The 27,738-nt window shown below is 37.9% G+C and overlaps 1 protein-coding gene across 4 annotated transcripts; it reads right to left on the reverse strand.

Annotated features, from left to right (window-relative positions):
• Nucleotides 1-407: 407 nt before the first annotated feature.
• On the reverse strand, nt 408-24,207 carry LOC100918292 (gametogenetin-binding protein 1-like). 4 transcript variants are annotated; one of them, XM_031965061.1, is made up of 6 exons: nt 23,609-24,207; nt 22,842-22,960; nt 22,320-22,411; nt 21,846-21,987; nt 4,080-4,219; nt 408-743 (listed from the first exon to the last, which is right to left on the reverse strand). In XM_031965061.1, the coding sequence occupies exons 1-6, from the start codon at nt 24,049-24,051 to the stop codon at nt 693-695; spliced, it is 987 nt and encodes a 328-aa protein (XP_031820921.1). In that variant the 5' UTR covers nt 24,052-24,207; the 3' UTR covers nt 408-692. The 4 variants fall into 4 exon arrangements, with proteins under 4 accessions (XP_031820921.1, XP_031820919.1, XP_031820920.1 ...); XM_031965059.1 differs by having other exon boundaries at nt 21,846-21,999; XM_031965060.1 differs by having other exon boundaries at nt 22,320-22,414.
• Nucleotides 24,208-27,738: the final 3,531 nt, after the last annotated feature.

A 27,738-nucleotide genomic window follows, 5' to 3' on the forward strand; every position in this document is an offset into this window, starting at 1 on the left:
CTCAGAATTCCAAAATTTTAGGATTAGAAGGGATTTTACAGGTCATCTATTAAAACCATCTCATTTTTCAGATGAGCAAATTGAGGCTCAAAAGTTAGTAAATTATAGAGTTGGGAAATGAATGAAAGTCTGCTGTTCTCTTCAGCTTAGGTCTCTTTCCATTATACCTGGCTTTTTTGCCCCGCTTTTCCCATATTCCAACTAATACTTCCCAAATCTCCTGCTCCTTCCCTGAGTTTTCATAGTTCCAAGCTGAGCTCTATAAGCATCAGGAAGACGTGGATGTTCTCTTAAAGGCAATATCAGGGGACAAGATCAATAAACTAAGCAAGAATTTCCCCATGGACCAGCCTCGTTTCAAGAGCCAAGAATAAGGAAAGGGGATGAGAAACTGAGAGGAGATGATATGCAAAGTCAATCTGGATTTTTAATAACAGTGACTGAGTCTGTTCAGTGAGAGGCTCCTGAGCACAAGGACCCACAATATCAGCCATGTGCTCCAGAAGGGAGGACAAATGGACCATGACACCCAAGCCCATCACACAAACATAGGGAAACAGCCCAACCCACAATACCATCTTCATAGAAGTGCTAGTTGGGGGAGAGTAATACCCTCTCTGTGTCTCTATTCCTCCCCGGCCTGGGGTGTCTGCAGAGGGAGAGAGCAGACTCAGCCGAACCTTGACCAAGTCTCAGTCTGGGGGCCAATTTCCCATTTCATCCATCTCTTCCAGGAGCAGGTGCTAGTGGGGCAGAAGGAAAGAGACAGAAAGACTCAATACTCTCACCTTCCCCATTACTCAATTCCCACATGCCCCTCCTACCAATTCCTCACTATTTCCTCCAACCTAGTCCACCCCTGAGCCTAGTCTTCCCAATGCTCCTCTCTCTTAGCCCAAACCACGAGCTCAACCTCCTTATTTCCTTGCTGTCTTTTGATTCCAACCCCCCCATTTTTTAAGGGTGGAAATGACTCTTTTCCCAGCCATGTAGGAATCTAAATAGTAATAATAAAAACTGACATTTATATATCAATTTAAAGCTGGCAAATATATGCTTTATATAGACTTTCATTTGAGCTTCACACTCTGTGAGTTAGGATTATAGTTAGAAATAGAATTAGTTAGAAACAGAATCAACTAAATACTTTAGTTAATATTGTCCCTTGTACAGATGAAAAAATTTAATCAAAAAAATTCAGTGGCTTGCCCAAGATAATATAATTTGTAAATATCAGAGACAGGATTCAAACCCCAGAGTCCATAGCCAACAGGAAAGACTTCTACTGGAATATGAAACACCATGTGGCTTACTCCTTACTTGCTCCATGTCCCATATCTCTACCTTAATTACCATGATTCTCATCTTTACCTCATTACTTGGGGTGGATAATCGAAATAAACACAGGGAGGACAAATTTATCCTGCCCTTGATATCTATTCTGCTTCTTCTGCCTTCAAAAGGTTAGAAAAGAGAAGCCACTTCCTCTCTAAGGTTTCCAGAATGCTCCTGAAGCTAAGGATTATCCTACCCACTCCACTGCCTGGTATTGCTAAGGACCGAAGGAGATGAGGACAACACACTTTTAAAGGCTCCCCCAGATACCCCTGAAATGGCCCTATCACCCAACTCCACCACTATATTTATGTGAAGTCAGGTTTTTCCTCCACATTCATCTAGTGCCTTTCATACCAATTAATATCATATGAAGCCTGATCGCCTATGGCTATAGTATAATTCCTTGGACCACAATTCTGGGAGTTGGGGAAGAGGCACTCTTAATGACTGAATTTTATCTACCTATCTTATCTATATTTGAGCAGTACCAAAATTATACTACATAGGCTGGAAGAGGAAGAGCTTTAATCAAATTCTTCTTCAAATGAGTAAGAGTAAGAATAATTTTTAAAGATATAATGGTCAGGGCAGCTAGGTCACAGTGGATAGAGCACCAGCCCTGAAGTCAGGAGGACCTGAGTTCAAATTTGGTCTCAGACACTTCACACTTCCTGGCTGTGTGACCTTGGGCAAGTCACTTAACCCCAATTGCCTCAGCCAAAAAAAAAGATATAATGGCCAAAGTGGAGAAAAAATTGGCATGAAGAAGAAGGGTTACAACAGAGTCATAACTAGAAACTGTTAATCAACTTTGCAATTAATTTACTGTGCAAAAATAATAAAGATAAATTCAGTGGGGGATATAGTAACATTATAATAACTTGTACCCTTTAGATTTCATTATACAGACATAAAGCTTTTATCATCTACCCCTAGTTTCAGTCCTGGATCATAGTCCAGCCTGCTGAATGAATTTTGGCATTTTGAGGTAGAGAGATCTATGATTTATGAATAAATATGAGAACTTCTCCTTCTCTTTCCTTCCCTATTCTCTGTCTCTGTCTCTGACATAGAGAGAGAGAAAGCCAAAGAGACAGAGAGAGACAGAAACAGACCGACAGAGACAGAGAAAGAAATTTTGAAACTTTTTGTGCAAGGGTAAATATGTGGGAAAGAGAGTCTTATTGCTATTCAATATGAGTTGTTTTATTAGAAAACAATAGATAATCATAAAACTTCAGCAGTGAAAAAGGCCACATTTTATCCAATCTATACATTTTACAAAGGCATAAACTGAGGCACCTGGGAAGAAAGGAGTGTCACCAATGTCATAGAGCTAGTAAAGGCTTGATGAAAACCCTAGTCTCCTGTCTCTCAGTCCAGGGCTCTTTGCATTACAATGCAGCTGCCTTCCAGAGAGAGCATGATTGAAATCTGAAAACTCATCAACAATGTGAACAAGATGAATGGGGACTTAATCCTCAAAAATGGAATGGGAGGGCTCTTTTGACATTTTAGAGAGGTAATTTTAAGACAAATGAAGGAAGAGTCTCCTTCATCTCACAAACCTGTTGTTAAATGTATGTACCTCCTATTATGTCAAGGGCTTATAGACAGAAATAGCTATTTGTTGACTGTATGGGTGGATGGATGTTGAATGGAGTATTAATGAGCTCAAAAAAGGTTTGAACAGCATGACATATGGATTGGTCATTGTCAAGAAACCCTAAGTTAAAATCCTATCTCAGATTCTTACTACCTACTTAGTAGATAAGTAGGTAAGTAAGTAAGTACTACTTACTAGTAGCTAAATAACCCTGGGAAAATCATTTAATGGCTTTGTGCCTCAGTTCCCACACCTGTAAAATGAAGGGGATGGACATTTTGGCCATTAAGAATCTTTCATGTCTAAATTCAGAATCCTATGATCCCTTATACATGCATACGCACATGTGTATATTATATATATATATATATATATATATATATATATGAGTTTAAACTATAAATAACCCTTTAAGTGAAGCTGGACTCCACCTAACCTTTAAGGTTGATATGGAGGAATGACCAAACCTTCCCATAGTCACTTCCTTGTGACCCCCTTTGGCAATAAAACTATGGGTCAAATGGGCTACAAGTCTGATTCATAGCAATTACTATATTTTTTGTGTGGAGAATATATGAAAGTGTGGAGTATGCTAAGGCATAGAACTAAGGACAGTGATTGGCACACAGTAAGCACTTAATGCTTACTGACTTCAACAGTAACAAGGTAAAGCGAATCTGGTCACTCTCAGCTCAAAGAGCCAGAATTCCATCCCTCTACAGATCTTTGACCACCCACAACTTGATATCCACAAACTCTGTGAGAGGGAAGAGGCTATCAAATTATGTGCAAAAGTGTTTATGTGTTAGGAAGGCTTTAAAAGTAAAGGTGCTAGAGCATGCTAGATCAGGGCTCTTTGGAGAGACAAAAATTATCCAAAAAGATCTATTTCCTCGCAGAATGACTAAATAGCCAATAGAGAAAGATTAGGCCTTAGGAAGGAAGGCCTAAGCTAGAGGAGAACTGGGATAGGTTTTTGGTAAAAATCTTTCCTGCCTTGGCTAGAGCATGATCAGGTTGGACCAGAGGATCACCAAAGTTTCTTTAATCTCTAATATCCTGGAATTATAGGATTCCCAACACCCTAATTTCCTTGAAGTCTAGAAGGCAACTGGGCCATTGGACAAAACCATACCTGGCCATCCACAATGCCTGCTTCTTCCAAGGTTACCTCAGGCTGGATCAGAAGTTCTCGACCTTCCTGACCACCTGTTTTCCAAAGTCGAGACTCTCTCTGAACTGCCAGCAGCTTCTTTAGTTCATTCTCCACGAAACCTGGAGGAAATCACCATCATAATAATCATCACTATCATCATCACCCACTACTTTTACTAACATCATTTTAGATTCCTAGACAAGATGATCACTCTAACAGAAGGCAGGTGATTCATGCTCCACATACCAACTCCAGCAAAACTCTTAAAGTTTTTTATTTTATTTTATTTTTCTCCTTTTTTTATTTAAAGCTTTTTATTTACAAAACATATGCATGAGTAATTTTTCAACATTGACCCTTGAAAACCTTTGTTCCAAATTTTTCCCTCCTTCCCTTCACCCCCTCCCTTAGATGGCAGGTCATCCAATACATGTTAAATATGTTAAAAATATATGTTAAATCCAATATATGTATACATATCTATACAGTTATCTTGCTGCACAATAAAAATCGAATCTAGAAAGAAAAAAACTTGAGGAAAAAAACAAAGTGCAAGCAAACATCAACAGAAAGCACAAAAATGCTATATTGTGGTCCACACTCAGTTCCCACAGGCCTTTCTCTGGGTGTATATGGCTTTCTTCATCGCTGAACAATTGTAATTGGTTTGAATCATCTCATTGTTGAAGAGAGCCATGTCCATCAGAATTGATCATTGTTGTTGCTGTGTATAATGATCTCCTGGTCTTGTTCATTTCACTCAGCATCATTTCGTGTAAGTCTCTCCAGGCCTTTCTGAAATCATCCTGTTGGTCATTTCTTACAGAACAATAATATTCCATAACATTCATATACCATAATTTATTCAGCTATTCTCCAATTGATGGGCAAGCAGAAACACCAAGTGAGGAGCACTGGGGCTGGAGTTTTAATAGGAACCATTAGGAATGCCAGGCCTAGCTGTGCTTCAGGGGTGTGGCCCTGGCTAAGAAGGAACCAGCACACCTGTGAGTGCAGAGGCAGTGAAGCAGAGACACTGTGGGCTGTGGGTTTTTGCTGGAGGGTGGTTTGGAGTTCCTGATTAGAGAGGAGAGCTGAAGTGAAGTCAGAGACACCCCCTCCCTTCCTCACTATTCCCCCTCAAACCCCATTCCAGGATTAAAAGTGCTTACACTAGTACCTCTTATTAAAAAACAAAAAACAAAAAAAAACCAAAGAACTTGCAAAGAAGAAAGAACCCCATCATAGAAATGTACTATGGGAACAGGGAAGACCAGGATTCATCTTCAGAGGAGGATCATGAAGTAAAAAAACTTCTATCCCAAAGAGTAATGTGAAATAGCTCCCTACCCAGAATTTATAGAAGAATTCAAAAAAAAAAAAAAAAGAATTTAAAAGTTAAATGAAACATATTGAGGAAAACAATAATAATTTTTTTTTAAAAAACCATCCAAGAAAAATAAGATTACAAAAAATAAGTTAGCCAACTAGAAAAGAAGATACCAAATCTCAAAGATGAAAATAACTCTGAAGATTAGAACTGGGGAGAGGGGACAACTAGGTAGCAGCTAGGTAGCACCACCTTGAAGTCAGGAGAACCTGAGTTCAAATGTGACCTCAGACACTTAACACCCTGGGCAAGTCACTTAACCCCAATTGCCTCAGCAAAAAAAGAAAAAAAAATTAGAACTGGGCAAGGGGAAGCCAGTGAAACTATGAGAGATCAAGAAATAGCAAAACATCATAAAGAATGAAAAAGTAAAACAGAATGTGAAACATAAGAAAAATGACAGCTGTGGAGAACAGATCAAGAAGAGAAAATATAAGAATAATTAAAATGAACCTTGACACAATAATGCAAGAAATAATTCAAGAAAACTGTCCTGGAGTGATAGAACATGAGGGGAATGTAGAAATAGAAAAAAATCCACTGATTACCACTTCAAAGAAATCCTTTGTAGAAAACACATAGGAACATTATTGCCAAATTTTGAAACCCCCAGATCAAAGAGAACATTTTGAAAGAAACAGAAACAAAAACAATTCAAATATGCTGGCACTACAATTAGAATTGTATAGGACTTATCAGCAGTTACAATAAAAGACCACTGATCCTGGATGATATCTACTGATAAGCAAAAGAATGAGCCTACGGCCAAAAATATCATATCTAGAAAATTATATGTAATATTTAATGAGAAAAAATGGATATTCAGTGAACTTATAGATTTTCAGGACTTTCTATCAATCAAATCCAAACTTAATAGAAAATTTAACATGTAAGAGCTAACAACAAAGATCAATTCAAGGACATGGGAAAATCCTAGCATATGTTTAAGATTGACATCAACAATACAATAGCTCAAAAGAAAGACTGGGGCAGAGTTAATGTAAGAATAGCAATTATGTCATACAAATGAGATGCAGAGGCATTAAAGGGGAGAGAAGTGTTTGTAGTTCTGAAAACCTACTCACATCTGGAATAGGTTAAATAGGCAACACTATATATATATATACCATGAAGGGTATATAGCACCCTACAAAATCTGTGAAGAAATAAGGGGGAAGGGATAAGCAGACAGGGAAGCAAAGGATGAGGAAAGAAGAAAAGGCACAGATCTGTGGGGAAGGGAGGTTAAGTAATAATAAGACAAGTTCAGAGCAGATGTAAAGCAAAGAGTCAGGAGACTTCCGGGGGCAGAGTCAAGATGGAGGAGACGACACACATTTCTCTCTGACCTTCTTTACAAACCACAATAACTATGAAATCCAGCCTCTGGATTTATGAAATTAGCTCTGGATGGGCAGAACCCACAAATATTGGGAATGCATCAAATTATCAGCAGAACATAATTTCAAAGATCTCCAAAAAAAGGTCTGTTTCAATTGGAAACAAGAGGAAGGCAGTCAGGGAAACAAGAACAATCGCCATCACAGTAGGCTCAATATCCCGGGGCAGACATTTGTGGGAGGAAACAGACCAGAAAAGATGTTTCAATCAGAAATGGGAGAGAGTCAGCAAAGCACAAACAGCTGACTACTACAAACGCCAGCGCAAACAGAGCAAGACTCCAGGGTAGAAGAGTTTCGGTGTGGCTATGCCACTTCCCCAGGACAGAGAGTTTGCAGGAGGAAGCAAGCCAGAGAAAGTCTGCTTCAATTAGAATTGGGAGAGAGATAGCCAGGCCTGGGCAGCTGACCACAAATGCCAGCGCAGACAGCTCAGAGTCCGGGAGCAGTGCAGTCTCAGGGTGGAAAGGAAATTGTACCAGAAAAAGGGGAAAATGGAAGTAAAAAGAGGGAAACTACATCTCATAAAGAAGCAATAGAAACCTATTATATCTGAGGGAAAGAAGAGAGGGGGGTGATCATAGTGTGAATCTTCCCCTCATCAGAATTGGCTCAAAGAGAAAATATTAGACATATTCAGTTTGCAGAGAAATTTCTCCCACCTCATTGAAAAATGGAAGGGGAAAGAGAAAAAGGGAAGGGGTAGAATAAATAGAAGGGATTACAAAAATTGAAAGGGAAAGGTTTAAGAAGAGGGGAGGGACTCTAAGGGGAAGGGAGAGATCCTAAAGAGTGGAGGGCTGCATGAGGCAAGTGGTGTTCATATGTTTAATGCTGGGGAGGGGGGTTATGGGAAAAGGAAAGAGAAAAGCATAATCTAGGGTTAACAAGACAGCAGGAAATACAGAATTAGTAATCTTAACCATAAATATGAATAGGGTAAACTCCTCCATAAAGCAAAGGCGGATAGCAGACTGAATTAAAAGTCAGAATCCTACAATATGTTGTTTACAGGAAACACACTTGAAGCAGGGCGATACATACAGAGTAAAGATAAAAGACTGGAATAGAATCTACTATGCTTCAAGTGAAGTAAAAAAGCAGGGGTAGCCATCCTGATCTCAGATCAAGCAAAAGCAAAAATTGATCTAATTAAAAGAAATAAGGGCACTATATCTTACTAAAGGACAGCAATACTAAACATATATGCACCAAGTGGTACAGCATCTAAATTCCTAAAAGAGAAGTTAAGAGAACTGCAAAAAGAAATAGACAGCAAAACTATAATAGTGGGAGATCTCAACCTTGCACTCTCAGGACTAGATAAATCAAACCACAAAATAAATAAGAAAGAAGTTAAAGAGGTAAATAGAACACTAGAAAATTTAGGTATGATAGATGTTTGGAGAAAACTAAATGGAGATAGGAGTACGCTTTCTTCTCAGCAGTTCATGGAACCTATACAAAAATTGACCTTATATTAGAACATAAAGACTTCAAATTCAATTGCAGAAATAGTAAATGCATTTTTTTTCAGATCATGATGCAATAAAAATTACATTCAATAAAAAGCCAGGGGAAAATAGACTAAAAAATAATTGAAAACTAAATAGTCTCATCGTGAAACAGCATATCATAGACACAATTAATAATTTCATCCAAGAGAATGACAATAATGAGATGACATACCAAAGTGGGTGGGATGCAGCCAAAGTGGTAATAAGGGGAAATTTTATATCTCTTAGAGGCCTACTTGTATAAAATAGAGAAAGAGAAAAATCAATAAATTAGACTTACCACTAAAAAAGCTAGAAAAAGAGAAAATTAAAACCCCCCAATCAAAAACTAAACTTGAAATTCTAAAAATAAAAGGAGAGATTAATAAAATTGAAAGTTAAAAAAAAACTATTGAATTAATAAATAAAACTAAGAGTTGGTTCTATGAAAAAATTAACAAAATAGATAAACCCTTGGTAAATTTGATTAGAAAAAGAAAAGAGGAAAATCAAATTGTTAATCTTAAAAATGAAAAGGGAGAACTTTCCACTAATGAACAGGAAATTAGAGCAATAATTAGGAGTTACTTTGCCCAACTTTATGCCAATAAATTTGATAACTTAAATGAAATGGATGAATATCTTCAAAAATATAGGTTGCTCAGATTAACAGAGGAAGAAGTAAATTGGTTAAATATAGTCCCATTTGAGAAAAAAAAAATAGAACAAGCTATTAATCAACTCCCTAAGAAAAAATCCCCAGGACCAGATGGATTTACATGCAAATTCTACTAAATATTTAAAGAACAATTAACTCTAATGCTATATAAACTATTTGAAAAATAGGGAATGAAGGAGTCCTACCAAACTCCTTGTATGACACAGACATGGTACTGATACTTAAATAAGGTAGGATGAAAACAGAAAAAGAAAATTATAGACCAATCTCCCTAATGAACATTGATGCAAAAATTTTTAATAAAATATTAGCAAAATGATTACAGAAAATCCTCGCCAAGATAATACACCATGACCAAGTAGGATTTATACCAGGAATGCAGGACTGGTTCAATATTAGGAAAAGTATTAACATAATTTACTGTATCAGTAAATTAACAAATTAACAAAAACCATATGATCATCTCAATAGATGCAGAAAAAGCATTTGATAAAATCCAACATCCTTCCTATTAAAAACACTAGAAAGTATAGGAATAAATGGACTTTTCCTTAAAATACTCAATAGCATCTATTTAAAGCCATCAGTAAGCATCATATGTAAGGTATAGTGATAAACTGGAACCATTCCCAATAAAATCAGGAGTGAAACAAGGTTGCCCACTATCACCATTACTATTCAATATTGTGTTAGAAATGCTAACTTTGGCAATAAGAGTTGAAAAAGAGATTAATAAATTAGAGTAGGTAATGAGATGATATGAAATATTGGAATGAACCTCTGAATGAAATAACCTAAATTAACTTATCTAAGTATATTAAAACCAATAATTGATCTATCTCTTGATCAATAGAACAAGTTACCCCAGGCATAATAGCACAATCCTATTTGAGAGCCCATATCAAAAATTAGGGTTTATGACCTCGACATTGGATCAGGATATCCAAATGGTGCAACCACTATTAATGGTTCGTTTGTTCAACGATTAAAGTCCTATGTGATCTGAGTTCAGACCAGAGAAATCCAAGTTGGTTTCTATCTGTAAGTTCATTTCTCCCAGTACAAAAGGACAAGAGAAATAGGGCCAACATCCCTAATGAGCCATACAATCAACATATGAATACATCTCAATACATATGTCATAATATTGAGCTCAATAACACATCATTATGAATACATCTCTAAGTATGCTTAGAGAACCCCAGAAATTTTATTAAAAAGCTATTAGAAATAATCCACATTTAGCAAGGTTGCAGGATGCAAAATAGATCCACATAAGTCATCAGCATTTCTATACATCAACAACAAAATCCAACAGCAAGAGATACAAAGAGAAATTCCACTTAAAATAACTATCGACAGTATAAGATATTTGGGAATCTATCTGCCAAGGGAAAGTCAGGAACTATATGAGCAAAACTACAAAGCACTTTCCACAAAAATAAAGTCAGAGCTAAACAATTGGAAAAATATTAAGTCTCTTGGATAGGTCAAGTAAATATAATAAAGATGACAATACTACCTAAACTAATCTATTTAGTGCTATACCAATCAGACTCCCAAGAAACTATTTTAATGACCTAGAAAACAAATAAAACAAAATTCATCTGGAAGAACAGAAGGCTGAGAATCTCAAGGGAATTAATGAAAAAAAATCAAAACTATATTATAAAGCAGTGATCACCAAAACCATTTGGTATTGGCTAAGAAATAGACTAGTTGATCAGTGGAATAGGTTAGTGATTAGGAATAAGAATTGACAAAATAGTCAATAACTATAGCAATCTAGTGTTTGACAAACCCAAAGACCCCAACTTTTGGGATAAGAATGCACTATTTGACAAAAACTGCTGGGAAAATTGGAAATTAGTTTGGCAGAAAGTAGGCATTGATCCACACTTAACATTATACACCAAGATAAGATCAAAATGGGTTCATGGTCTAGGCATAAAGAATGAGATTATAAATAAATTAGAAGAACTTAGGATAGTTTACCTCTCAGACCTGTGGGAGGAAGGAATTTGTAACCAAAGAAGAACTAGAGATCATTATTGATCACAAAATAGAAAATTTTGATTATATCAAGTTAAAAAGTTTTTTTATCAACAAGATTAGAAGGGAACCAATAAACTGGGAAAACATCTTTATAGTTAAAGGTTCTGATAAAGGACTTATTTCCAAAATATATGGAGAATTGACTCAAATTTATAAGAAATCAAACCATTTCCCAATTGATAAATGGTCAAAGGGTATGAACAGACAATTTTCAGATGATGAAATTGAAATTATTTCTACCCATATGAAAAGGTGTTCTAAATCATTATTGATCAGAGAAATGAAAATTAAGATAACTCTGAGATACCACTACACACCTTTCAGATTGGCTAAGAAAAGATAGTGACGGATGTTGGAGGGGATGTGGGGAAACTGGGACACTGATGCATTGTTGGTGGAGTTGTGAACGGATCCATCCATTCTGGAGAACAATTTGGAACTATGCTCAAAATGTTGTCAAACTGTGCATATTCTTTGATCCAGCAGTGTTACTATTGGGCTTATATCCCAAAGAGATACTAAAGAAGGGAAAGGGACCAATATATGTAAAAATGTTTGTGGCAGCCCTTTTTGTAGTGGCTGGAAACTGGAAATTGAATGGATGCCCATCAATTGAAGAATGGCTGGATAAATTGTGGTATATGAATGTTATGGAATATTATTGTTCTGTAAGAAATGACCAGTGGGATGAATACACAGAAGCCTGGAGAGACTTATGTGAACTGATGCTAAGTGAAATGAGCAGAACCAGGAAATCATTATATACTTCAATGACAATAGTATATGAGGATCAATTCTGATGGAAGTGGCTCACTTCAACAATGAGATGATCAGTACTGAACAATTGATCAGTAATGACCAGAATGAACTACACCTAGTGAAAGAACACTGGGAAACAAGAGTGGATCACAACACAGCATTTACACTCTGTTATTATTTGCTTGCATTTTTTTTTCTTCCCGGGTTATTTTTACCTTCTTTCTAAATCTGATTTTTCTTGTGTAGTAAGACAACTATATAAATATGTATAGATATATTGTATTTAACATATATTTTAACATATTTAACATGTATGGGACTACCTGCTGTTTAGGGGAGGGGGTGGAAGGGAAGGAGGGGAAAAGTTGGAACAGAATTTTTTGCAAGTGTCAGTGTTGAAAAATGACCCATGTATATGTTTTGTCAATAAAAAGGTATATTAAAAACAAAAAAAGCAAAGAGTCAGCAAGGTTAGGAAAGGTAGGTGTGTGTCTATGGGAATATATATGTGTGTATGTATATATATATATATATATATATATGTACATAGAAATATATCTTTTATTAACTATAGCCTGCTTGGGAGTGAGGGTGAATTAAAAGGAAAAAAAAGAATAAAATAAAAAGTGTACAGAAGAGAACAAAAGAACAATTTATAAGGAAGTAAAGAAAAGATGGACACTCATGAATATTATACACACACACACACTTTCTTGCACTGGTATTTGTTGTTACATATTGGATCATCCCTGATGTTATTCTACGCACATGACAATGTTCTCTTTTGTTTTGTTTCATTTTATTTTGTATTCCTTTTCTGTTTTTCTTTTTTTCTTATTCTGTTTCTTTAAATAAAATAAATTGGAGTGGGGGGAGGAAATGAATTTCATAACAATCCTGCATGGTAAATGTTTTGGTAATTCTCCATTTTACAACTGAGTAAACTAAGGTAGAGATTAAGGGATTTGCCCAGGTCCATGCAGTTAAGTGTCTGAAGGTGGATTTGAACTGTAGGTTCAAAAAGAAAGATAGGTCTTTCTGAATCCAGGCCCAATGCTTTATCCACTGCTTTACATTGGATAAATCAAGGAGAGCTCACTTAAGAATTATTGGATTCCCCTGAAAACCATGGTTTAAAAAAAAAAAAAAAAAGGCCTGGACACTATATTTCAAGAAATCACAAATTAAAACTGCCCAGGTCTATTAGAGACAAAGGGGTGAAATAAAGATAAGAATTGACCAATCACTTTCTAAAAAGAAACCCAGAGGAAAACTCTCAGGAATACCCAAGATCTAGTCCTTTCACCCTCTTCCCCTACTTCCACCTCCAAAAAATAAATACTGCAAGCATTCAAACACAAAACAGTAAAGCTTCTACCAAATACTAGAGGAGATATTGGGATATAATATTCCAAAAGGCAAAAGAGGTAACTTGCCCTGCAAAGTTGAGTATAATCTTACAGGGGACAAAAACAAAAATGGATTTTTAATGGTATTGAGAACTAATGAGAAGAGCTAAATAGAAACTTTGAAATACCAACACAAGAAACCAGAAAAACCTAGAGTGATAAATCTATTTTGTCAAGTGGAGGAAGCAGTAAGATGATATAATACTAAAGAAGAGAAAAAATACGTGTCTCTCCAGAATCTTAATATCTTCAAAAAATATTGAGGGAGATAAATAAGAAAAACAGAAGTCCTGATTGGGGAGGGGTCATTGATTGATTTTGTTCTGAGAGTTTAAGAGAAGGAAAAAGAAGGAAGAATAAAAACTATGGACTAGATTGTTGGGGTACATGAGAAGACTATGCAATCATGGAGGATCATAGCCTTATCTAAAATAAAAGAGAATTGAATACACATTCATAATATGATATAGGAATGTAAAAATATATCCAACCCAACAGAGAAAGAAGCAGCATGGAAGAATGATTAAGAGAGAGGAAAACACAAAGGAGGGAATAGTTGCAAGCAAAACAAGATTCCTAATCTTAAAGGAGAATTTTAAAAAGAGAGGGAAAAGGAAAAGAACTAGAATGCAAGCAAGTAGCTTAGATCATTAAATAATTTGGGAATAGTTGAACAAATTGTATATGAATATAATGAAATATCTTTATTGCCATAAGAAATGATGAAAAAGAATGTTTCAGAAACTTTTGGGTGACTTGAATTGAAAATCAAGCAGAATGAGGAAAGAAAAACAGTTTTTAAAGACAAGAACTCTTAAATACAATAAGCATGTCTTCAAAGGCATCTGAAGCAACCTGATATCTATTTCTAGACCAAAAGGTAATGAGAAACAATGTGTGAAATGTGTCAAAACATTTTTGGACAAGGCTACTTTGTTTTGCTTGACTATGCTTATTAGTTGCAAAAGTATTTCCCCCTTTCTTATTCTCAGTTAATTAAAGGTCAAAGGGAGAAGGAAAATTAGCAATAGTTATGCAAAAAAAAAAAAGCTATTGTAAAAAACTAACTCAAAGAAACAGGAGGAAGTTCAGAAAGTACAGAGCTCAAAAAATGTGTAGAATTTCTTATGCACTTAAAAAATACAATGTGAAAGATTCATATAGAATCTTTTATGTTCTGATGTGTATGTAGAAATGTTTCTTTTTGGGGTATTTAAATTCAAAAGTTTTTTAAATTTTAAATTAAAAAATGATATCAATAAAAAAACAACCATATAATATTGATGAAACATTGGCTCCATCACCCTTCAGCTTTGGAAAGACTAGTACTTTCAGTTCAAAAAAGAAGCTTGATAATTAGTATACAATAAAAGAATCAAAAATCTACAGAAATACAGATGCCACTTTACTATAAAATAATAAAAGCTGATAATATGAATATTCCATTGGATTTATCAAATAGATCTAAGAAAGATTTTTTCCCTCCATGGGTGATTTACACATAAATTCAGTCAACAGTATGTCAATAAAGAAATATAAAGGAAATAACTTAATGATGCTGAATGACTTGTGGAAATCAAGGGACTCGTGATGACCATTCAGGACCAAGTTGTCATTTAAACTTACAAAAGGGACATCCTTAAGGAGTCTAGACTTAGCAATCAATGTACACCATGCAAAGAAATGGTCCGGACTGAGAAATACGGCCCTATAAATATCCAGTTCTTCTCAGATACAGAGCAAAACATGAGTTGGTGAGTAGAATTATACATCAGAACCTTGTTATACATTTCACTGGACTTTGATGATTCTTAGAAGAGAGAATGAGGCTGAATGACTGCAAATATGCCCCACTTACATCCATCTCTGTGATATCATTGGTCCTTTCAAAAATGAAGGAAAAACTCCAACATACAGTTCTCAAGATATTTAGGCCAACAAAAAGCAGATAATCATCACAGGCTTACCCACAATTACCTGTACATAATATTGATTCACAAAACATAGCATCATTCTCAGTATTCAAGAGTTACAAGCTACATGGGACAATAGCTCTTACTATACAGAGACCTGGCCAAGGAGATCAAAATCACATGGGAACAAAAGACTACATATCACTTTTGTTATCCTGTGGATAGAGCCAGACCTTTTTTCAATGTGTACATTAAGGTTCACAACCACAATGTAAGACAAATTGTATAACTATTATCTCCATTTTATAGATTAGAGAACATGAGATTTAGAGGAAATAATGTACTCTCAGTGATTATGGTGCTTGAACTGGAATTCAAACCCAGGTTTCCAGACTCCAAACATGTCTCTTTTCCCAAAATACCATGCTGGTGTGGGGGTGTGTACTTGGGGTTTATGGACAATCTAGGACTCAACAAAGGCAGACAGAAAACAATGGAGAGGAAAGGAAAGGCTATCAGACAGGCAACACCCACCCACACACACACACATATCACCCTCATCCCTCCTAATTCTCTCCATCAGGGTTCAGGGATTCCTTCCTCTAATTCAGGTGCTTTCCCCACAAAATCCTTCAGTCCTTTATCCCCAGAAACCTGGAGGAGACATAGATAATAAAGCCAGGGAATTGGTGATAAGCCTGAGATTAACAGACAAGCTAGCCATACAATTATCACTCTTGAATACCCCATCCTAAACTCCTCTTTGGTCCTTCTACTTTATACCACTCCCCATTCAACACCTTCAGGGAATTTTCTCTAGCCACATAAAGACTAGAACTGAAAAGAAATAGGATAAAGATGCCAGTCAAAACTAGGATTTTCTTCAACAGGGAGTTGGACCGTGTGTTTCTATTTTATCAACAACAGCTTCCTCCCTTCACACTTAACTCTAGTGAATCAACTGTTTTACCTATGACTTTTGACCTCTCCTAGAACAAGCCACTGAGTTATGTAAGCTTGCTGAAGTCCCTGATGACTCCTCCTTACTGGTCTCTGCTGCCTCCCACCTCCCACTTCTATCAATCCCCAAGTATTTATGAAGTGAAATGGAGAGCAGAGCCTTGGACTGAGTGTCAGAGTGATGGGGATGTGAAACTGTGTTCCTTTTTTATCTGTAAAATTAACACTCTGGAATTCTGTTCCCTTTGATTCCTGACTCTCACAGGCTCACAGGCTCCCTGGAGCTGTGAGACAGCTTCGAAGGCTGGGCCATTTCTAAGGCCAATCACCTCCATTGATAGCCAGATCTCCATTCAAATTCAGGCTGAAAAAACCTTCAAAGTAATTTCAATTGGGAGATCCTGGTCTGATCAGTTCAAACTGCCCCCAGGCCCTCCTCACTCCTCCAAAATCTACTCATAAAATAGGTTTCCGTTTGCTCATTTCTTTGCAGAAGTCTGGAGTAGGCCATAGCTGCCTCCCAGCACGTCTGTCTGCTGAAAAGACATTCTCTTTTCAGTGCCAGCCTCCATTTCCCTAATAGGCCTTTGCCACTGAAGAAGTCAATTTTTCTAGCAAAGCTGACTTCTCATCCAACAATAAACTTCCATTTTTGCCACTTAAAACTCTTTCAGTTCATGAATTCTTTCACAAAGGACCTACACCTCCATTCAAAAGGGGATTTCCACAACTCTGACTAGCACTAGAACCCATCAAGAGAACCTGAGTTTGAAGAGCTAGCTAGCTCTGGTCTGTAATTCATTTTGTGAACGTGGGTCCATCACTTCCCCTCTCTGAAATTGTCTCCTCAAGTGCAAAATAACACAGATGTCTCATTAAGATCCTTTGTATTCTCTCAACCATACCCACTAAGGAAGCTTGAGAGGCTGTACAAGTATTCAGACAGCAGTTTTCTCCCCTCTCTGGAAAGTCAAGATACATGTGACTGACACACATATACATACATACACATTTTTTTCCTGTTCTCTTTCCTGTTTCCCTATACCCAGATGCTCCAGAAGCCTCTAGAATTCAGTATAAAATAAATTGTTATACCCACAGTCTCCAGGCAAACACTGTCATTCTGAGGTCTTGGCCCAGAGATCTGGCTCATTCTAGGTTTGGCTTTTGACTACATTTCCTTGTCATGAATACAAAGCCTTTGCTCTTGCCTGGCCTGTGACTATTCAACCTTCTAGGAAAAAACCAGCAAACTCAGTCATTCCCAAGATTTCCTCTAAAAGCCTATGAATTATGTGGGAAAACCAGAGCAATAGATCCAATATATGGAGGATGAGATAGACCCCTGTATTAGCCTGGCAGATCATATACTGGCCAAAGGGATGGGAGAGAAGGAAAATGGTTTTTCCTTACCTCAATAATTCACAGTCATCTAATTTTGTCTCCTCAGCTGGAGAGGGCTGGATTTAGATTAGAAGAGGAAGAGCCCCAAATCACATTTCTAAACTAAGCCTAGCCTACACAAGTACTTATTAAAGAGTTTTCCCAGATTCCACTCCCAACCCACCCCCAAAATACAATGTACAAACTAATGTCACACTTCATCTTATCATCCAAGATGTTTGGTGACATCTTGTGGTAATAATGAATATTGCCTACCTCTATTTAGGTAGCAACTAGGAAAAGAATAAAATTAAATGAACAGGATGACAGCAACTTAGCTGGTTCTGTAAGACTTCTCCACTCTTCAAATATAATTAGTATTCCCTAAATGAAGACATGCCAGAATAGTTGAAAAGTATAGCTTGTTTATTTGAACTGATGCAGAATGGCAAACAATTCTGAAAGATTTAGGAATTCGGATCATCATAATGGCCAAGCATAATTCCAAAGGATTCTTGATCTAACAGATACTCTCTTGATAGAGAGGTGAAGGACTCAAAAATGCAAAATGAATTTTTGGATGACAAATTAAAAAATTTGTTTTTGCTTGACTATACATGTGCATAAAAATTCACTTTGTGGTTTTTCCCTCCCTTGCTTTCTCAATGTTGAGTATGTACACTTAAAATAAACTTAATTTTTAATTCATTAATTTAAATTAATTTTTTAAAGTGTAATTTCTTATTTATCATCCACTTTGAGTGAGGATTGGTGAAAGCCTTAGATATTTTAAATAATCCTGCCCAGATACTTAAGAAAAATAATAGGGAATTGCCCCCATGAGAAAAGTTCCTTTACTAGTGGAGATTGATTCCTTAATTGCCAGTTAAATACCCAAGGTCACATAGCTGCCATGCGTTAGGGGCAGGACTCAAATTCAAGTCTTCTGGGTTGGATCTCTATTGACCATGCTTGTTGCCTCTATAATATAATTAAGTAGAAATTGAAGGGATCTTTTCAACTCTCCACTAAGTTTCTTTAGGAGGAGAGGTGTGGCAAAGAAAAAGCCGTCGAGATTTGAAGGCACTATATTTGTGCCTCTGATAAAGTCTTCTGAAGTTGGGAGATTTTTCTGTTCCTTAAAAGAACTTCTGTTCTGCCAGAGGTTGTCAAGGGACAGAAGCCCTGATGACAATGAGGAGAGTTGTGTCTCCCTAGACACAGAATCCTTTGGAGTTTTTTTCTGTGTCAAAAGAAATAGACTTTTTTTTTTTTCAGGTCTTGGTGTTTCCTAGGGGAAAAATGGGTGGATAGGACTACTAGAAACTGCAGGAATTTCCAGTGAGCTAGGACAAAATGCAAGCAAGTAGCCCAATGACGCCTATGCTGGTGGAAGAGAGGACTACAACAGAACAAGCCTTGACATGTTTTGATGGACACTTCATAGGCACACAGAGACTAGGGGAGCATAATTCTTCCTTCCCACTCTCTGTCCCCTGCTTTTATCTTTTGCAGAAACCTGCTGGGAACTTCCAAGGAATTTCAGGAAATCATTCTTTGATTTCTTGGACGAGTGGGGTAACCCAGGAAAGAGCTTCCTATGAGTGATGCCCACTTATAACTGATTAGAAATTACTTGAGATCTTGGAAAGATGCTTTTTTTAGGGTGTTTTGTTTTGTTTTTAGTTCTCAAAGGTTATATATTATATTTTTTTATTATGTACTACATACTCAAAAAAGAGAAATGAAATTGAACATATGGGGAGGGGAGGTTCTCTTCCCAACCCAGAGAAATAAAAAATGTCTCAAAACTTATTCTGAAGCTAATGCTGTTATATAATATGAAATAAGATTTAACTAAGAAATAGCTTTATAATTGTTAGAGGACTGGAAGACATTTATATTCCACACTGAGCTGAAAGGATTCCAGATCTAGGGTTCTCAAAGGCCATCTTATTTTACAAATGAGGAAACTGAGGTCAAGGTATGAAGTGATTTGTCCAAAGACACACGTCTTTGGAAAAGACATTTGCTCCCAGATCCTCTGGACTCCCGAACCAAAGTTTGTTTGAGTTTTTCTCCCATTGTACTACACTGGCAATACTGGAAAAGATCTAGGTAGATGTATATCCTGAGTTGCTTAAGAAGGAGATGAATGCAAATGCGCTCCTGTTGGGAGTCTTCTGATGCTTGAATAAGGGTTCTTAGTCTGAGGATCCATAAACTTTTTTTTAAATATTTTTAATAGCTTTTTATTTTTCAAAATACATGCAAAGATAGTTTTCAACATTCACCCTTGCAAAACCTTGTGTTCCAAATTTTTCTCCCTCCCTTTACAAAATACTTTGATAATTATATTTCAATATAATCAATTTCCTTTGTAATCCTTCATATTTTATACATTTGAAAACATAATTCTGAGGAATCCATAAAAATTTCACCAGATTGTCAAAGGGGTCAATGACACACACACGAATTAATAACTCCTGCTCCAGAGCCTTCCTAATCTCCAGGGGTTGGAGGAAGAGAAGCAATGCAAAACTACCACAAAAATCCTTGTCTCAAGAGATGGAATTCTTGAGTTTTACATTAATCCTAGCAGTTTCTTGGTTTGTCTTTCATAATCTGTCTTGATTTACAATCATATTCGTGCCAGACAAGTGTAAAATTTGAATTAAGGAAACCTCATTCCATCTATCCTATATATTTTTTTCCTTTGTATTTATTTAGAATATGAGGTCTTGGAAAACAAGGATTGATTTTTTGTTTGTTTTTTTCTTTGTATTATCAAAACATAGCCTGGTTGCCTGGCTCGTGGTAAGCACTTAATACTTGTTGATTGATTGAGAGTGGGATTTGATTAGGAAGACCCACTTCTTAAGTCACAGGCAAACTGCATCAAATATAGCACAGCCATTAGAGTAAAAGAGTAAAAGAGTTCCCTCTTGACTCCTAGAGGTGCCAGGCTTGAAAAAAAAAAGGTCATACGTGTCTTTAGATGCCTCAGAAGAAGTTGCCATTTCTACATACTCTTATCCCAGAGGAATCTGTACCCTGCCTGGCATTTGTTAGAGATAATCAGAGAGCTTTCACTGGCTGTGATGCAAAGGTTAGAAATAAAAACACCACCATCCCAGCCTGCCTCTTACAGCCTAGGAAAGTTTGGAAGACATGGCTAAAATCACGCTGGGGGGAGTGCTAAGGACCTGGTCACATTCCTACCTATGACCCAAGAAAGTTGTGGGGAGTATTGCAAAGGGGTAAGATGGAAGTAAACTGTGTGTTCTCCAGGTTGTTGAGCATGCATTGGTTTGAACATCATTTGCTCACAATAATAAGGCATAGAGCTAGAAAGGAACATACTAAATCTGTGACTCTTCTTATCTATAGTATCTCTGTGCCAAGGATGGGGAAGGGATAACTGACTGGAAGGAACCAATAAAGGGAATTGTTAATAAGAATTCTGTTGATAAGACTGGGATAGGGCTAGCTAGGTAGAGAAGTAGATAGAGCACTAGACCTTTCAAAGTTAGGAAGACTCATCTTCTTGAGTTCAAATCTGGCCTCAGCTGTTGGAATCCCACCAACACTCAGCTACTTAGTAGCTATGAGACTCTAGACAAGTCACTTAGTCTGTTTGCTACCGTTTCCTCATCTGTAAAATAAACTAAAAAGAAAATGGCCACTCCAGTATCCTTGCCAAAACAAACAAAAAAACCTCAAATGGGCTCACAAAGAATCAACAAGTCAGTCAGAGGAGAAACTGGGGAGGAAAGAGATTGTTCTTTGTAAGCATTGCCAAAGTTGAAGAAATCAGGTAGACAAAACATCAAGGGACAATGGAAAGAATGTTGGATTCAGAGAGGACCTGGGTTCTAATTTTACTTTACCGTCTATTACCTGAACTTTAGTTTCCATAACTGTAAAATGAGAGAATTGCCACTGCAGCTTTGATAATCTCTGATCTTAGTATCTTGAGTTTTAACATATGAAGACTCAGAGAGACAAAGTGACAATAAGAGCATTTGTGCAGTGTTTCAAGGTTTGTGATATGCTATATATTCTGCTGACAGAGGTTACACAGCAAGGCAGTATCAGAGTCAGGATTTCACTTAGGTCTTTTGACTCCCGATCCTGTCTTACTACATCATCCTGTCACATGTGCCAAGTCCATGCCAAGGGGACTTGGGAAATTGGGGAGGGATGGAGTCTTCAGGGGCTATGTGTGAGAATTCCCTCTCTATCACTACTAGTAGGATGAGGGAATCTCTTACAGGAAAGCAATGGAGGAAGCTACTTACCCACTGTGTCTGTAGATTTGAAAGTCTTATGTAATGGAGACTGAAGAGTAGCAAAACCATGGACACTGAGATTGAAAGAACTGTCCTCTTCTTCCTCCTCCACTTCCACATCCTCCTCATTTTCCTGATGAGTCAGACTTTCCTGTGGGGGGAACTAAGGGGTATAGGGTTCCAGGAGCCCTCAGCTAGAGGTGGAATGAGAGTCATCAAGTAAATGATAGCTCATGGGACAGGTCTCCATATATGCAGGAAAGAATGGAAGTGCCAGGGTTGCAGTAAGAGCTTAATAAATGCTTAGTGATTTGACTATCAAAACTTGGTGGGGCAGGGAAAGTGACCTTTAACCTGTGATTCAAACCAAGCAAAGTGGGCATCAAGACAACTATGTGAGTGAGCAGAGGGGAGATGTTATAGAGAGGGATTGCGACAAAGTTATCACCATTTCCCATTTGTGCCCTTCCATGCCCCTCAGACCTTCACTGTTGTTGGCTTCCGAAGCTGCTTGTATATGTTGAGGAGTCGATTCCATGGGGTTCCCTCAGCTTTTGCTGAGCCCAATCTAAGATCTTCTGTGGAAAGAAGTGACAATCACAGCTGGACAGACCTGAGTCAGGGGCTAAGTCAGGGGCTAAGTCAGGAGGGAGTAGGAGACAGGGACTTGGGATATAGGAGAATAGGAATCATGAATTCTATACTAACTTCTCTTTGGGAAAGAAAAACTTTAAACTCAGTTTCTACCTTTCTTTAAAGAAAAAAATTAGTTGCCCCTTATTTTTCTGCATAAACCATACCCTTCTCCCAGTCTCCTGAAGGATAGGATTCCTATTATTTGCAGTCTTAGGAAATGGAAAGGGATATTTATTTTTATAATTTGTTCACTGCTACATTTCTGCAACTTGATACCTTTTGGCATCAAATCTTGCCCTTTTCTTAGAACTAGGGAGATAGACATGACACATCTCTTCTCTCCCTCCCCCCCCAGCTATCCCTACTCACTCTGGAGTAGACACTCTTTCTCCTCTTCTGCTGTGAAGGCCTCAGGGCTGATCTCCAGGGACCCCATAGCCATTGGGAGGCTTTCATCTTCCCCACACATGGCCTGAGCAAAATGCCCCCTGATCCCAAAGCACAGTTAGCAAGCTGGGATGGAAGTGGGGAAAGAGGATCATAATGAAAAGACATAGTAGAATGGATTAAGAGAGGGAGCAGAGAAGCATGGATCGTGTTCACTGAAACCCCTAAAAACATTTCCTTCTCCCACAGTTTTCCTCCTTCTGTCTGTAGACCCTTTGGTACAGGAATCAAAAGAAGCCTAAATTCTCCTGGTGAGGGCCGTAATTACACAATCCAGTCACACCCAGATTCCCACTCTGTCCATATTTGTTGTGAGGGTCTCTTTGGTCTTTTGGGGAAGGGAACAATAAGTAGGGAACTGAAGAGAGTGCTACACTCCCCAGAAAAGGTCAAGAAAATTAGAGATGGTCAGTCAAGTCAAGCCAGATCCAAGACGAATATTGAAATTTCACTTCTCAGAAACTGTAGCTGACAAACCAGGGGATTGAATTGTAGGGCTAGAGTTGAATAAACTTCAACTCAGGAAACAAAGGGAAACTGGTGAGGAAATAGAAAGGTTTAGACTGTATCAGAAATTGGTATCCCACTGATAGTCAGTTGTTCAAGTCCCCCTGATTTTCAAATCTTTTTTGCTCCTCTCAGACCACTGAGATCCCCTTAGACTCCCCAACTATTCCACCTTTCCTTACCTGCTCACAGACCTCATGTCTCCTGAGGCTTCTCCAGCTTCTTCCTCTTTCTCCAAAAGGTCAGTGGGTAGGTCCTGTATTGCAACTGCCATTGCCAGCTTCCCCTCAAGGGCCTGGACTCTATCCTCTTGGAAATCAGATGGGGCATGGACACCAGAATCTCCCATACCCAGCCCTGCTATGTCTATATGGGGATGAGATTCCTTGGATCTTGGCAGGTGAAGGGCATGGGACATCTTGGCTTGAAGGAGCTGTTCTTCCTGACCAGGCCCTGAGGCCTCTTCTGTGCCCATTAGTGGTATAACATCCTGTTCCCTACCCCTGCCCAAGACCAAGGTTTGGTCAGAGTCCTGTTGACTACTTTTTCCTCCTACAAGGCTCCGGAAGAAACGGAGCACTGAGGAGCGGCTGGAACTGGGAGTTGCTGGGGCTGGGAGCTCCATCCCTGGTGGGAAGATAAGATTGGTTGAATCAAAGAGGAGGAACTGAGGGATGTCTGGCTTCTGCCACACAGATCCAACTGCTTAAGAACAGGAGGGAGTTTTCAAATTTAAACCTCTAACTGGAACCTTCCAGACATTCTAGAAGTTCCAGGGCATGGAGATGGGAGGTAAATTTTGGGGTTCAGAGGTTAAGGATAGGTCAGAGGAATGTAAGAGAAGTATCTGGAATTTATGGAAGCATCTGAGGGATGGATGGGTAGATAGACAAATAGATGACGGATGGAGAAGTGGTTGAATGGATACGGACAGAAAGATAATGATAGATGGATGGATAGCTAGATAGATATATATAAAGAAGCAAAAGCACATTCCCTATCTTAAGGAGCACACGTTCTAACAGAGAAGACAGATTTTAAAAAATTGTACGTACAAGATATGTACGGGAAGGAAACAAGTATTTAAGTACTTACTATGGACCAGGCATTGTGCTAAGAGTTTTTGTGCCTTATACTAAGTATAACATAAACATTTAGTCCTTTCAATCACATTCTACTTTTTGTAGACCCATGTGGAATTTTCTTGGCAAAAATACTGCAATGGTTATCCATTTCCTTCTCCAGCTTATTTGATAGATGAGGAAACTGAGGCAAACAGGGGTAAGTGACTTGCCCAGGGTCATGACAGATAGTAAATGTCTCAGACCAAATTTGAACACAAATTTTCACATATCGTCTTGTTCAATTGTTACAAACAGTTCTGGGAATTAGGTGCTATTATTATCCCCATTCTATAGTTGAGGAAACTGAGACAGATAGAGGTTAAGTAATTTGCCTGGGATCACAGTAGGAAGTATCTGAAGACAGAATTAAATGGAAGTCTCCCTGACTCCAGAATGCTTTCCTATACAGAGATGAAAGATGAAAGATAATCTCAGGGAAAGCCTTTGCCCAGGATAAAATAGTAGAGCTGGCTGGGAAAAGCTTCTTGCAAAAGGTGAGATTGAAGCTGAGTCTTGAAGGCAGCTAAAGAAGCTAGAAGGTAGAGAGATAAGGGAGAGCATTCCAGCTTTAGAGGCCAAGCAGAGAAAAAAGGCAGTCAGGAAATAGTGTTATGTGTAAGGAGCAGCAAAAATGCCAGAATTGCTGGATTGTAGAAAATGTCGTTCTTGTTCAGTTGTGTCAAAGTCTTCATAATCCCATTTGAGGTTTTCTTGGCAAAGATTACAGTTGCATGTATGACTGCATCTTTTACAGATTAGGAACTAAGATAAATAGGATCAAATGACTTGCTCAGGGTTACAGAGTTATTAAGTGTCTGAAGTTAGATTGAACTCAGGAAGAGTCTTCCTTACACCAGGCTTGGTACTCTATCACTGAATATGTAGAAGAAATAGTGTGAGAAAATTGGAAAGGTAAGAAAAGGCTGGGTTAGGACTTTCTTTAAAAGCTAGAGAACTTTACATTTTATACTAAAGGTAATTGGCAGTCACTGGAGTTTATTGAAGGGGAGAGGTGATATGGTCAGACCTGTGCTTTAAGGAAAATTATTTTGTCAGCAGAGTAGAGGATGAATTAAGGAAAGAGACATAAAGCAGGAAGGGCAACCAGAAGACCATTCAAATAGTTCAGAAACTGAAGTGACAAAACCTAGACCCTGGTGGCAGTTCTGTGAGTGTAGAGAAGAGAACATATTCAAGAGATATTATGGAAGTCCAACAAATTGGATATGAAGGGTGAGTGTGAGGAGTTGAGGGCAATTCAAACATTACATGCTTGAATGTTTGGGAGGAAAATATGAATTCAAGTCCAGTATCTGATGCATACTGACTAGGTGACCAAGGATGATTCATTAACTTCTCAGTGTTCTAAAGCAACTCTTCCAGATTTTAACTTACAGATTAAGTACGAACATTCAATGATAGAAAGCATGTATTATACCAGTTAAATCATACTTAAATTACAAATATATTCTACTTTGTGAATGTAATCCTTGTCCCAAAGCCTACTACTATGGGACTCTCTCCTTATTGGTGAAGATGATGGCCCTGCTCTGAATATGAAGCAAATGGAGCAAAGTTGGTGAGAGATGAGATAGTTCAAAGCTTTCATCACTCTTCTTAAGTGGCCCTATCCCTTCCAATAAGATTAGGCATGCTGAATCGCTTCTCTCATTTTTGATTTCCAGCTTTGAGAGAGAAGATGGAAAAGGTCAACCTCGCTTAAAAGTTGCTGAAAGAAAAGAAGATTCTGGGAAGATATGAGAGGAACAGGCATGAGAGAAGTTTGCTACTCTAGAGGAATATTTCACAAGAGTTAGATCTAGAACCCTCTCTTGGTTGAACTGGATTGCCTCTCTCCCAATAGGAGAGTGCCTACATTTCGCGTTGTCTGGCATATATTCTTCTATATATACACCTCTAATTTCTCTTTTGTTATGATTTGAATGGGTTTCTTTGTTATTTGCTACATGTTTATTGTAGAAATAGGAATTCAGACTTGAATATATGAGGTCCCCTTTCCCACCAAAAGGACAAAATGATTAAAAGTTATATCAGACCTGATTATATCTGCTAGATGCACAATATTTAAGGAGCGGATAAATAAACTTCTGTTGGTGTTTTTTTTCTTTAAAATATAATAATAGGATTCTCTCTGAGAGAAAGCAGGTTGGTTTCTGGGGAAGGTTTTCTGAAGGCAGCTTTAGTTTCAGTTACAAGTAAACAATCACCCAAAATCGCAGCCAGCTGATAAAAGTTCAAATCTTTTATTGTGTCCTTCAATATAACCTGGTTAGCTCAGGCCTATCTCTCTGCTTGGTTCTAAGAGCTCTTGCAGCTTTGTCCTTGGCTTCTGCCTCTGCTTTCTTCAGCCTCCAGCCAGCACCAAGTTGGAAGATGCAATGAATCTCTCTTGCCTCGAAGATAGGGCTTGTGGGCTTCCTCCCAGAGTGCTCCTCTCCGACCCCAGTTAATGTTCCGGAGAAATTCCTTTCAAGCTCTAAGAGCTTCCTGTATATATATGATCTCCCAAAGGTTAACTCCTCTTTCTAGAGGGAATGGGATTCTGGGTTATCTCCCAGAGTGCTCTCTGGCCCTAAGAACTTCAAGGGAGGTGTGAACACAAGCATTATTGTCTATCAATTGTACTTAGTACCTTGTTTCAAGTTCCGGCCCAAAACATCTCCTTCCAAGATCAAATCAATCATTGAACTATGCCAAATTAGATAATTATTGTCTCTATCAACTCTAATGACTTAACAGTTTGTAAAGATTCCAACAAACTTCTGGTTTAGTTATCTCTTTTCTCTAAGGAAAGCAGAATGATAACATTGGGCCCCAGCCTCCAGCTTTCTCTTTGACAGGAATGAATCAAAATGTAGAGATATTCATTTTTCCTCTCTCTGAGCCTCACACGTTGTCATTGTCCTTAAGTGGACAAATGGGTCCTGCCACATATGTGGAGCCTTTTCTCCTTATTCTATCCATATGATTTTGGTCAAATTATTTTAAATTCTCCCCATTTTCCTCATTTGTAAAGTGATACCAAGAATAGTTGCCTAAAGCACCATAAATTTACCTATCCTGTCCAGAGTTATGTAGTCAGTATTTGTTGGAGGCGGGCCTTAAACCCAGGTTCCTCCTGGTTTCTAGGTCAGTTCTCTATGCATGATTCTAGTTACCTCTCTCTC

This window comes from Sarcophilus harrisii, chromosome 4 (assembly GCF_902635505.1).
Source record: "Sarcophilus harrisii chromosome 4, mSarHar1.11, whole genome shotgun sequence".
NCBI classification, from domain to species: domain Eukaryota; kingdom Metazoa; phylum Chordata; class Mammalia; order Dasyuromorphia; family Dasyuridae; genus Sarcophilus; species Sarcophilus harrisii.